At 35.4% G+C, this 13,199-nt stretch overlaps 1 protein-coding gene across 1 annotated transcript; it reads right to left on the reverse strand.

The window, feature by feature from the left end:
* Window positions 1-2,640: 2,640 nt before the first annotated feature.
* Window positions 2,641-9,480, reverse strand: LOC136824022 (NADPH--cytochrome P450 reductase-like). Its single transcript, XM_067080182.1, is given in 6 exon segments — window positions 2,641-4,469; window positions 4,471-4,961; window positions 5,659-5,863; window positions 6,819-6,998; window positions 8,175-8,521; window positions 9,199-9,480. Coding segments are annotated over 6 exon segments (2,094 nt in total). The 5' UTR covers window positions 9,479-9,480; the 3' UTR covers window positions 2,641-3,878.
* Between the last annotated feature and the right edge of the window lie 3,719 nt (window positions 9,481-13,199).

Consider the following 13,199-nt stretch of genomic DNA (forward strand, 5'->3'; position numbering starts at 1 on the left):
GATGACTGGTAAGCTTTATAAAAATATTCTCTAAATTGAAATAACTCCCAAATAGGGGAATTTCCCATAGTCACGTGACAACTGAACTCATATTCTGAATTGTTTTCTTTGGAATATTTTCCTTGACATGTGAACTTGCATCCGTTTATTATTTGAAGTCAATCCAACCATTTCCTGATGACTGGTAAGCTTTTGAAAAAGGTCCCTGAAATAATTTGAATCCCGAATAGGGGAATTTCCCGTAGTCACGTGACAACTAAGCTCATATTCTGAATTTATTTTTTTGGAATATCTTCCTTGACATGTGAACTTGCATCCGTTTTTTATTTGAAGTCAATTCAACCATTTACTGACGACTTGCGAGCTTTTGAAGAAAGGTCCCTGACATGATTTGAATCCCGAATAGGGGAATTTCCCATAGTCACGTGACAACTGAGCTCATATTCTGAATTTTTTTTATTGGGATTTATTCCTTAGTATGTGTGCTTGCATCCGTTTTTTATTTCAAGTTAATATCTTTTTTCGTTAAGTTTTTATTGAGCTTTTTCGAATCCCGAATGCGAATCCCGAATCCCGAATACCGAATACCTAACTCCAGCGAATGTACCTTTATTCCTCCCAAAGATAGAGCATTTAGAAATTCTAACACCGTTACCTTTGAAGAAGTATTTGTAATTTTCCCAGCCAGTTTGCAGAGTATGGCAAGGGATGAGCTGGAGTTTTTATAAGATACTTCACTAATTGGTCATTTGAAGTAATAGAGATGACGCGTTCTTTAGAAAAAGTAATGAAATTAACTTAACGACCAACCAAATCACAGCTTTTAAGAGAGCTTGTAAGAACTCCAGCTGGTCCCTATGGCAAGGCTGCACTCGAGGAAAATTCGGAAATACCAAGAACGCACCTGATGAATATTGGTCCGGACAAGGTGCACCTAGACCTCGGAAATTCTCCCAAAAAAGCAAAAACTGCTAAAATTAGCTGCACTTGAGGAAAAAATAGCTGAACTCTGGACTTGAGGTTAAAAATCTGCACTAGACTTTTTCTAGGTTGTGTACTCGATATCTCAAGCAGACGTCTCCAGGGGAATAAGGCGGGTTCGTGGAGGTCAAAATTCTTGCAACGTTACAAATCACTTTCATAAGCTCATTTTGGGCTCAAACGAAGCCTATGACTATGTAGAATAAGATTCAGTCTAGGCAGATATTTTTTTATTTTAAAATTTTGCGTAATTCGCAAAAATCCACAATTTTGCGCTATTTTGATGACGTCATAAAAATTGAAATTGCAATAACTTTTGATAGAATCATCAAAATAAGTTCAAATTTTCACCAAAGATGCATTTTATTGCAAATTTTCAAAATATTTAAAAAAACTTTTAAAATCTTGATGAGGTCAGCATATTTTAAGGATTTCAGTTATTTAGCCGGAAAGTGACGACGTCATCAAATTTCAATGAATTTTTTTTTTAATCTTGAAAACATTAATAAAATGCATCTTTGGTCGAAATTTGAAATTATTTTGACGATTCTATCAAAAGTTATTGGAATTTCAATTTTTATGACGTCATCAAAATAGTGCAAAATTGAGGATTTTAGCGAATTACGCAAAATTTCAAAACAAAAAAACATCTGCCTGGACTAATTCTTATTCTACTTAGTCATACGCTTCGTTTGAACCCAAAATGAGAAATGATTTGTAACGTTGCAAGCATTTTGACCCCGCCTTAATCCCCTGGAGGTGCCACACTCTACAAACTGTCCCAGGGGAAGCACTTAGGCTAAATTGGTTACAGAGGGATGTGCCGCTAGTAATGGTGACTTACTTAAGCTCTAAAGATACACCTTTTTTTTAAGAAACATGAGGCTCAGAATGCCTAAAAACTAAGAAACATCTAAGAAACATGCTGAGGCTGAGAATGAGAAAATAACATTTTTTAATTCGGTTTTTTTAAGAACCTTCCAATCAAAACAAATGTTTTTTTCTTTGTATGAAAAATAGGTTGATTATGTCAAAAAGTTTAGAAACATGTAAGAAACATTTAAGGCTCAAAAGGCCGATTTCTTAAGAAACATTGAGACTCCTTGGTAAAACTAGTTTCTTTAAAAAAAAAAAAAAGGTGTATCTGACAGGATCAATTTTTAAGATGTGTTTCTGACAGGGTCGACTTTTAGAGAACTTTCGCACATTTGCGTATTTTTTCCACTTCTCAGGGGGTGAAAATGCGAAAAATTTTCGACTTTTTGTTCTGACAGGATCCCAAATTTACCAAAGATTAATATCTAACAAGGTCCACCTTTCAAACTCCAACGGCAAGTCCCCGTCAGCCGTCAAGGTCAGTGCCCCACCCGGGGTAAGTTTATAGAAAGATTATTTTGAAAAGGGCTTTGATGACTAATGCTCAAAATTTCAAATCAATTTAATCTTTTTATAAGAACAAAAGGCTCATTAATAAGAACAACAATTTAAGAAAAAATGCTGAGCCTGGAATTACTCAATTTTCAAGCAATTTATGGGTCAAAGTTGTAAAAATCTAAGACAATTTAGTCCGTTCCGGAGAAAAATGCACACTACTAAATAAAACGACCCCGCATATAGTCTGAGCTGCCACAAAGTTGGAGTGAAAAACTAAAGTGGAAATTGTATATCTATACTATTGTATTATGTTATTAACCCTATCAAACTTTGATCAAAAAATGCCATCAAAAATATTTTTAAAAATATTCACTATTAAATAATCATCGCAAATTAAAATGAATAAATTTTTTTTCACGGTCCAAGTCAATCGAAAAGAGGATCGCTTGATAAGAAATATATTCGACTACAAAAATGATAAAAATGGCACCAAAAAAAACAAAACCAGGAATAAAATAGAATAAAATACGGAATGCGGAGAACAAGCTAACAACACCCTCAGCCTCATATTTCAGAAATACACATTTTCTTATAAGAAAGATCTATGTTAGAACATCATGCTTCGATGGTCAAAATATTGAGAACAAGTTAAGAACATTTCAAAGCATTGATGACCATAAGCACACATTTTCTTGGGAAAATGGATAAAATGCTCACAAAATGGTGAAAATAAGAACATGTTAAGAACATCCGCAGGCTTCAAAAATTTTGGATCTTCTTAAAATAAAGACAGGTAGTATAATTTAGTATATTGCAAAATTCTGCATCGTAGCATTCTGAATTATTTTCACGACAACAAATTAGTAACAAGATTAAGAAAAAGCAGAATCAAAAATATTATGAAGTAAATTATCAATATTTTACAAATTGTACTTATGTGTGCTTAATTGTAGAGGGGGTGTGATAAGCAGGGGTGGGTACTCCAGATAAAAATCAACAAAATGTGGGGGGGGGGCATAATTAAGTGCTGTTGACCTGATTTTGCTAAAAAGGTTTTTGGCCAATTTTGGCACTTCATAGCATAAAGGTCATACAATGGGAGGGGTCATTATAAAGTGATATGGGGGTGATTTTTTTTCTAAAAATTGCAAAATGAACCCCCCCCCCACAATTAAGCACACAAGAGTAGCGTGTCAGAAAAAAGCGGGACAGATAAATGTCCTAATCCTACAACTTTGTCTACTTGCTGATCAAGTCTCCTTGATCAATTTTCATTTTGACATTCAAACAAAACCAAGATGCTCAAGGGTATTCTAAATAAGAGAGATATCGTAAAGTTTCACGATATGAAAATCCTTTCTGCTCTTCCCCTGACACAACTGGTCCCTAATAAAATTTCGCTAAGGATAAATAAAATTTCAAAAAAATCAGTAAATTTTTATTAAAGTATAAAGCAAAGAATTAAATAATCATATCAAAAAGAACACCCCTAAACAATAATAACAAAAAAGAAGGAGGATATCTCAAGACCATACATCAACTTGATATCGTCCCTTATCGCTCAAACTACTCAAAAACCTCGTAGCTTGTTCTTTGCTTTTCTCACCGTGTGTCACGATAGAATCAATAAAAATGTCGTGCACATCTTTAGCCATAAAGCGTGCATCACCACACACGTATAAATGCCCTCCTTTCTTAATCACATCCCAGATTTTCGCCATATCGGCCTTCAACTTATGCGTAACATACTCTTTTGCTTCTTGATCTCTCGAAAATGCTAACTGCAAGTCCGTAATCACTCTTTTTTCGGCGTAACTCGTTAACTCATCCTCGTAAATGAAATCCTCTGCACGCTTACGACATCCGAAATACAGGATAGTATCTCCAGTTTCTTTGCCTGATTCTTGTTGTGATTGACGCTCTTGTATGAAGCCGCGGAAAGGAGCAAATCCGGTTCCAGGACCAACCATCAAAACAGGGGAAATTGGGCGAACAGGTAATCGGAAGTTTGTACGGCGAACGAAAATGGGGACACGAAGATTGGCGATGTTTTCACCGGGGATTTTGGTTTTCAACCAGTGGGTGGCGACGCCTTTGTGTAATCGATCAGCTTTAGGAAATCCAATCAACAACAACAGCAGTGACATGGATTCGATCGCGGTGCATTGTAGAAGATGATGAAATCGAATAATACCTACATTGAAGCCTAGGCATCAACTCTAACAACAAATCAAGGGGCGGTTTACAGCTTTTCAAATCTTCCATTACGGCCACGATATGCCTGTTGTTCCCAACTACCCATTCATCATACATCTTTTTGCCGTCTGCAGAAGAACTTGTCATCAAATCCAACTTGGCTAATTCTTCTGGGTCTTTGGTGTGAGCGACCAACTCGGCTAATACGTGAGTTTTAACCGTTGACGTAATATCGACGTAATGTAATAAGGCGGTACGGTATGAACACGGGCAGGGAAACGGATGTTTCTTAGAAGCATCTGGATCAACATTATCCAAAGAGATCACTTCATCCAGATCGATATTGAGTAACTTTCCAATCTTTTCGACCAATTCTGGATCATTTGTGGGATAAATACCAACATGGTCACCTAGTCAAAAGTGCGAAAAAAGAGTTTAAAAAATCTTTAATCAAAATTACGGATGAAATTACCTAATCGGGGAAAAAATGTTGGATTTTAATCCGTTGAAAAAAATTTCGTCACCCCTCAAGATTTTCGTCACTTTCCCCCGACATTTTTCTCCGATAAAAGGTATGTTTGAGTTGGTTATTCAACTTTCGTACTATTATCATTTGATAAAAATATGTTTCCCAGGAGAAAATAACGACCAAAGCAGAGGGTTGATTACGCAAAGCAAATTTATTCGGTGCAAAGACTCTCTCAATTTAAATAAAAACACTGAGATGTTTATAAATTTTGGCCCGATCTCAAATTATAGTGTTTTGCTTTATAACTTCAAAATCGCAATATCGAGGATTTTCCTAGTCTGAATAGGAGACATCTTTAAGATATGATATTATTACGCATTGAAAAAAAAAAACTTCTAATAGTATATAGCTTATTGTGATCGTCTCATTCTAAATTTTTCAAATGTAACAAAAATGTATGGTAAAAATTTGGGCTGATGACGTCCCCTTTGAAAATAAATTTTTTTAATAAAAACCATTTTTTAAGAGGAACCCTAAGTTTTTCTAGGATATCATCCTGAAAAAAAGACAAAATAATTAGCAGGTGTCGCAAGTTGACTAAAAATGTAATAACAATAGATTTATAAACAATTAATTACCTGCGCTGTATTTGATCCCTGAGTCTGCGATATCAATTTCAATATGCATACAAGATCGACCACCGGCTTTGTGGAGTTCCCTGTTGACAGCCACATTTGCCATGTAAGGATTCTTTGCATCGTAAGGTGGACGTTGTTTGGTATACGAACCAAGCTTAGTGATCTCACCTTGGTAAATCTGGTCGTCTGAGAGATTCTCAGGTTTCTAGATTGTAAAAACCAGATGATATGAACAGTTAAATACTTAATTCAGTGCTACACCTACAATCAGTGCCGAAATATATTGGCAATTTTGGTTATTTCAACGTTTTTTAGAATTCAAAGATCGGGCGAGAATTGCAATTTCAGTACTTCCACTTTGTTTCAGGGATTTTTCGATTTGAGAGAGGTTAATCATGACTTAATTCAGCAATTTGTTTCCAATGAGAACTAGTTCCAATTTTTATAGAGATTTAAAGAGGAGTTCGAGTTAACTCACTAATGCTGTTGAGCAACAGAATTAAAAAATATCGGAATCAATGAAGGGTGTGAATGTTTCCTTTTATAAGAACGATTTATGTCATAAAGAATGATGAGAGATGACAGAGGAACTTTTGAATAAGAATGCGAGGCTGTGAGATCTGTAAGCTTTTATAAAAAAATCTTCAAATACTTTTGTTTTGAGCAAGAGAAATTGGGAGAAGCTTTGCTCAAGATAACTATTAATTATAAAAATATTTTTGCAAATATCTCTAATGTTTGCTCAATTCGTAAAGTAGCATCGTTCAAAAGTGTAAATCTTTGCAAAAAATGAATATTATGTTACAAAAATCACTTTTTAGATAAAATGGTCCCGAGAAGACAAAGATTAGGTGGTCTCTGCAATCATGGACAAAAGGTTTGTAGACTTTTAGAAATTTCCTCTCCCCACAATGTTGATAGAAAATGAGTTGTGATATTGGCGTGTAGCGATGCCAGCACCAGTGCAACGTTGCAGAGGGGGGAGAGGGGAAAGTAGGGCATTTTGAGAGATTTTACTCAATTTTTGAAAAGTCTACAACCTTTTGTCCATCCATGATTGTGTATCAAAATGTCCCCAAATATAGTATACATATGTCTCTGATATGTTAGTACCAACCATACCCTCCCTGATTTGATGAAAAACAATTTTCCCTTCTTACCTTGAGCGTGTAATCCCTTGAGACAGAGCATGACAATTTACGTTTATCTTTATTCAAATGATACTTCTCACACACGGTATCCCAGAATGTTTCTCTCCACGACACAAAATCATCCTCAATATTACCATCATCATCTCCCTCACCAATCTCGTGAATACGGATACCTCCTAATTCTTCAACCTAAAGAAAATAAATTTGAAGAAATACCTTTAAGGGAAGAAATATTTCGCCATAAACTAACCAATCTTAGAAGTAATTTTTTAAATCCTGAGAATATTCGTGTTTCGCGGGTTTGTCAAAAAACCGCGAGATTAAATTCTGTGAAAATTGGTTCCCACGAAAATTTCTGCCCTTAAGGTAATAAATTTTGTACCAATGTATTTAAACAATAGTTTATGATACTACGAATCCTGGTCTTGAAAGTTCTTGGGAAGTTACGTGAGTCGCGAGGCTCTTAAATAAAGATGTATTTGTTACATTCTATAATCACGTATAGCTTGGCAATGTGACTATAGCAAGCAAAGTGAGAAACCTGTGACGAACCTGCTTTTTGTAATCACTCCAGTAAGATCCAAAATAGTTTATTGGCCCAAAAAATATTGCTTCAACTTTTAATTGGATGCAAATGTTTTAATTTATATCATACAAAACAGCATTGAAAAACAAAGCAAAACACAGTTTGGTAAAAAAAAGGATTCAAGGAATTAAATTAGGGGATTTATAAATTTATAAAGCCCGAAGAGCTAGATGTCGTACTTTTGCTAAAAGTGTGCCATGGTTAGGTAGGAAATCCAACCTAGGTCAAGTGACATTACAAAAGAATTTCAGCGCTTGACCAATCAGAAGCTTTGCAGGTTTTCAAAAACCATAGCAACAATATTTTTTTCCGATATTCAATTTTTTTTCCTGCGATGGCTTAAAAAGCACAACATCCAGCCCTTCGGGCCTTATAAATCTATGTGAATAACATGGCTATTTCGAGTGCTTTTGGGATAAATAGGGATAAATGGGCTGTTTCGAAATATTTACAATGAACCTTGGCGCTTTTAATCCTACGCTGTTATTAATAATATAAATTTCTGGCTTGATTTTATCGTCTGGATACGGTTATTCCCTCCTGTTTGAAACTTGAGAGTGAATTTAAAGAATTTCAATTACTAAGTCTTGTAATAAAAGCCATTGGAGAGATTTGCTAGAGAATGCTTGGTTTTCTCGATTTACCGTCAAAGAAAGAAGTCTGAAAATATTCTTAAAAAAAACAGTATTAACCCATGAGCATTAGATAGATGCTCATTTTATGTTCACAACAAAAAATAAAACACAAAAGAGAATTAAGAAGGAACAAAATCTATATACCTTTTTATCGACTAAACGTCCAAACGCTTGGTAATGCTCGTAAGTCTTATTCCCAAGTGCAAAGACAGCATATTTGACACCTTCCAAATTTGGTTCATTGTTTGCTAACCATTCAGAAAATGGAATTGCATTATCGGTTGGATCACCTTCACCGTATGTAGCCAAAACGAAAATGACAAGATGGTCTTCAATTTCATCTTTAATTTCACATAATTCTTCCATTTCACATTCTTCAGGGTCAAAAACACCAGCTTTCAAACCATACCTTTGACAATCTTTTGAAAGACGTTGTGAAAATTCTTCACCTGTACCAGTCTGAGAACCATAGAAGATGGCAACTGTTTTACCTAAAAGCCAACATAATTAGGGTATTTCTTTAATATTTAGCTATGAAAAGGGCAACAGTTTCGAGCCTTAGGCTTTTCCAGAAAAAGGAATATGGGGGGGGTGGAGGATATAGCAATTTTAAGCGATTTACCCCCCGGACAAATAAACTTTTGGCCCCCGGACAACGGGTTTTACCCCTCGGACAAGTATCAGCTGACCCCCCCCCCCCCAGGACAAAGCAAATTTACCCCCCGGGCAAAGTAAATTTGGATGATTTTTTGCTACCCCCCAGACAATATATCCTCCAACCCCCATGTACGGACATTTTCTGGAAGAGCCCCTTTATTGCTAGTTTTTTAATCAAAAATAAAAAAATATTATTTAGAGGTCAAAGGGACAAGACGGTAATAAAATGTAAACATTGTGCAGACCATATGTTGCTCAGGTATGTTGCTCAGTTAAGCCACCTTAGTGTAAAGGTAGTGCAAATTTTGGGTTCAATCCCTGGTCGGGTCATTCCAAAGATTACCTATCTTCTGGTAGAAAGCTATTAAGGTTGTTTGCGAGTGTGGTGGCAAGACTTTCATACTTAAAATAAAAGTAAGAAAAAACCACGTGCCAAAACAAACTTATAAAAAAAGGAGACAGAAAAAACAAATCATATATTTTGAACTATTTTTACACTTGATTTAATTACCTCCTTTCTTCATTTTTGATATGAATCCTGATGAATCGGTAAATGACGCTGTTACTGTTGAAACTTGTTTCAAACCTGCCAATCCTGTGATTTCTGGTTTATATTGATTATCATCACTACGCTTGCCAAAGAACCAGTACAAAAGAAAACCAACAAAGGAAAGCAAAACGAGAATGTCGAGCGAACCTAACATAAAAGCATCTCCGCTCTCAGCTATAGCTTCTTCAGTTTCAGTCATCTTTTTTTTTAACTTTATATAATCTAAAATCAGGTTGATCATATTATTAATTAAGTGAAATCATCAGCTGCAAGTCAGAGCTATCAATTATCAATTATAAAACAGAAATAAGTGCAGCGATCTAATTCAAAACTGACTTTTGGTTGATTGTGACCCTTTCAAAAGGAAAACTCAGCCAACCTTTGATTTCAGTCTTCAAGCTTAAGAGGGGGTTAATCTAAAGAATTCTACATTTACTAAAAATAGACAAAAAAGAATGATAAAATTTCATAAACAACGATAAAATTCACAGTCCACAACCCCAACCCAGCTAGTTTGTCCACCACCTTTGAATTCACTCCTCTTTAACTACATGATTGTTAAAAAACGATGCATTGCACATGCGTGTTATAAAAGCTGATTTATTAGAGGAACAGACTGTAACTATCCGCTCATTAGACTTAGGATGGAATGTAGTGTTTAACTTAAAACATGACTGCTTTCTGCCCTACTTACAGTTTTCAATATAATAGTCCTTGTAGAAAAATTTCAGCCAATTATGAATTACTCAATACAGAACAAGTTTAAAAAGCTAATTTCTAAAGTTTAAGTTATCAAAAGAGGAGAAAGTCAGCTGTAGACGAAACAACTGGTATTTATATGTTGTCAATGGAACAATAAATGTAAAAATTATTATTGGGGGAAATAATGCTAGTCTGGTCTAAAGCGACTCCTTCTGTAAACTCAGCCAACCTTTTGGTGTGGCGTCACAGCTTTTTCATTATTTTTGGTTTTTGTGAGAGGATTTCAAGTCAACATTGGCAAAATGGACTTAATAAAACATCTGAAAAGATGCTATTTTACCAATTTCTTTGCGAAGGTTTAGATACTCTGGATGTCTTAAATTTAGTGATCTGATGTTGATTATTATGTTTTAATATCACTATTATATTTGAGATAACACATCCAGCAGCCATGCACCAACTAGAAACATCTCAATTCCTGCCATCTAAATATGTATGATCTGGTAGGATTTTATTTTTATTTTATTTCTATTATCCAACCACACTGTTTTATTTACCCCCGATTCTATCGGAAAGTAACTCGACAAAAATACTTGTGTGGCTGCAAGCGGAACATTTGTTTTGAATTTTTGCTGCTTTGATTGGTCAGGCATTTGATGGCTATGCAAGTTTCCCTCCACTGATGCAAGTTACCTATGATCTCACAGTAAATGATTTCATGATTACGGTGGCCATATCTATTCAAAAACAAAACAACCAGCAGAAATTTCTTTGCAAACTTTGTAAGGCCACAATCACAAATAACGACCGAGCGACTGATAAGTTTGATGAAAAAAACATTTTGTTGTACTGTAAGTTGATTTACACCTCGTACAGTATTTTGTGATAACGTCATTATTTACATGATCTAATTGTCATTTTGTCATTATTTGGCATCTATGGTTTGTTGTTTACATTAATTTTTTACATATTTCGAATTTCAATCATTCGATTGCCTTCGATTGCGTTCAATAGACCTTTTTTCAAAGAGGCTACCCTGTTGAATAATTATGTAGTCCAGCAGAAAAACAATGATAAAACCATGCATAATTATTACAATATGCATGATACAGTAATTATGCATGGCTCTATTATTGTTTTTATGGCTGGACTACATAATTATTCAACAGGACGTCTTCTTTGAAAAAATGTCTATTGATTCGGCGTTCGATTGGTTCGATTGACATTGTCTGGGTCTATCCAGACGATGTCAATCGAACGAATCAAACGCCGAATCAATTGAACGCAATCGAACGCAATTGAATGATTGAAATTCGATTGCCGAACGCAATCGAATGCCAATCGAATATGACCGCGATTTTCTCGATTGATTCGATTGCGTTCGATTAGTGCCTGGATTCGATTGATTCGATTGATTCGATAGCGTTCGATTGACTAGTGTATTCGATTGATTTGATTGATTCGACTACGTTCGGTTGGCTTATGCAATCGACTGGTTCGACTAATTGATTCTGTTGATTAACGTTGATTCTCGCGTTCAACATTTGAAGAGTTAAACAAGATGATATGAATCATTTTAGCCTGGATTCTAGAAAATGCAGATCATGCAGCAGGCCCACATGTTTACTGCAGGTTGTGTGTCAAAGCCCGTTCGTTGCGTTGATTTATCTATCGTATCGATACTTAACCTCCCTAATAAGAGGCACTCGAAATTGAAATGAATTGAGGTACCGTAAACGGCCATAACTTGCAACACGGACTTAACTTGCAACAGCTTTGTTTATTTACGTTTTCTCCACGTTGATTGCTTCGTTTTCTTTCATTTTTTGAGGGAATGTTCGAAATGGTAAACTACACGTTAATCAAGCAAAACAAGCCCGATTGAATAATTTGTTGCGAAGATGAAGATGAAAAAGTGAAAATAATTAGGTCACTCCAATAAACCCCCACGCTTGGGCGATTGACGTTCTTTTACGATGCGATTTCTAGAAGGTTCGAATGAAGAAAGACGAGGCCTTGCTGGGTCGAAATCCGCAGCTTGTGCAGTTTTTCGTTCTTCCGTATTCTTCGATTGAAGTTGCTAGATTAGATTTCACAACGAAAAGACGTTTCGATGCATAAATTGGATAATTACCAATGCTTACATGTTAAATTGATCAACCATTGTAACTGAAGGATCTCAGCTGAAGTTCTGCTTCCTAATGTCCCATACGAAAACTAATCATGTTAATAACAAGACTGGTGTCATAAAAGAAATCAATAAAATCATTCGTCGTTAAACTGTAATCATCAATTTTACGATCAGGGGGTCAAGGATTGTTCAAGTGCCTTTCTTTTATAAGAAAAATTTAATTGAAATAAGTTCTACAATTCGTTGGATTTACGGAAAAAGAATGACCAAAAGATAGGACGGATAAAAAAAGCAACCCTTCAGGAATGAGGAGTAAATATCAGAGCCAATTTTGTAAGAGTATAAGAAATGCATGAAGGATACAAGCTTCGGAAAAGAAAAACACACCCTGTACACGCTAATTGCGAATTTTTTTTAAGAACTTTTTTAATCAAAAGTGATTATTTTTCCTTCAAACCTGTTCCGAACTTAGTTAAGATACAGGGGAGTAAACTAAAGTATATGTAACACTGATGAAGATGAGATGAGTATTCTGATGAATATTCCGGTATCTCGTCAATGGGAACCAGAGAAGGAGTAGCGTATTAGACAATCATTTCTCAGTCTAAGAGGTGTCACTCTTTGCGTTTTCTTCTCGAATTTTTACAAATCTCCATACGGTAAATCATGTCATGCCGAAACACCTGCCTCAAAGCCCCAGTGGAATTTTTTCCCACAACGGGGCCAGTAATTTCTATCAAAATCTTTAAAATACACAATGAAGATGGTTTTGGAGTGCAATTTTTTACATTGGATGGATTTCGAATGGGGATGAAATCAAGATCAATTTTTTCCGAGTGAGCATTTGGGTATTTCTTCCAACGGGGACGAATTTTTTTGTATCTATTCAACGATTCAATGCAAAAATTAGATTCTGTAATTTATTACACGTAAGATCGAAAACACTCTCTCTCCTCTCTCACCCAGGAAGTAAAGTTCAATAGCAAAACGATGAATGAATTTGGCATACTATGACGAGGATCGGGGATTCCAACGGTAGAAGGCGAAAGACTTAAAACAAATAATATATTAAACCGTTATTTAAACGTATAAGCTTTCCCGAGCCTATAATCTTCCTCGGATGTCTTCA

The sequence above is a fragment of the Clytia hemisphaerica genome, unplaced genomic scaffold (genome assembly GCF_902728285.1).
Source record: "Clytia hemisphaerica strain Z4C2 unplaced genomic scaffold, Clytia hemisphaerica genome assembly, whole genome shotgun sequence".
In the NCBI taxonomy this organism is placed as follows: Eukaryota; Metazoa; Cnidaria; class Hydrozoa; order Leptothecata; family Clytiidae; genus Clytia; species Clytia hemisphaerica.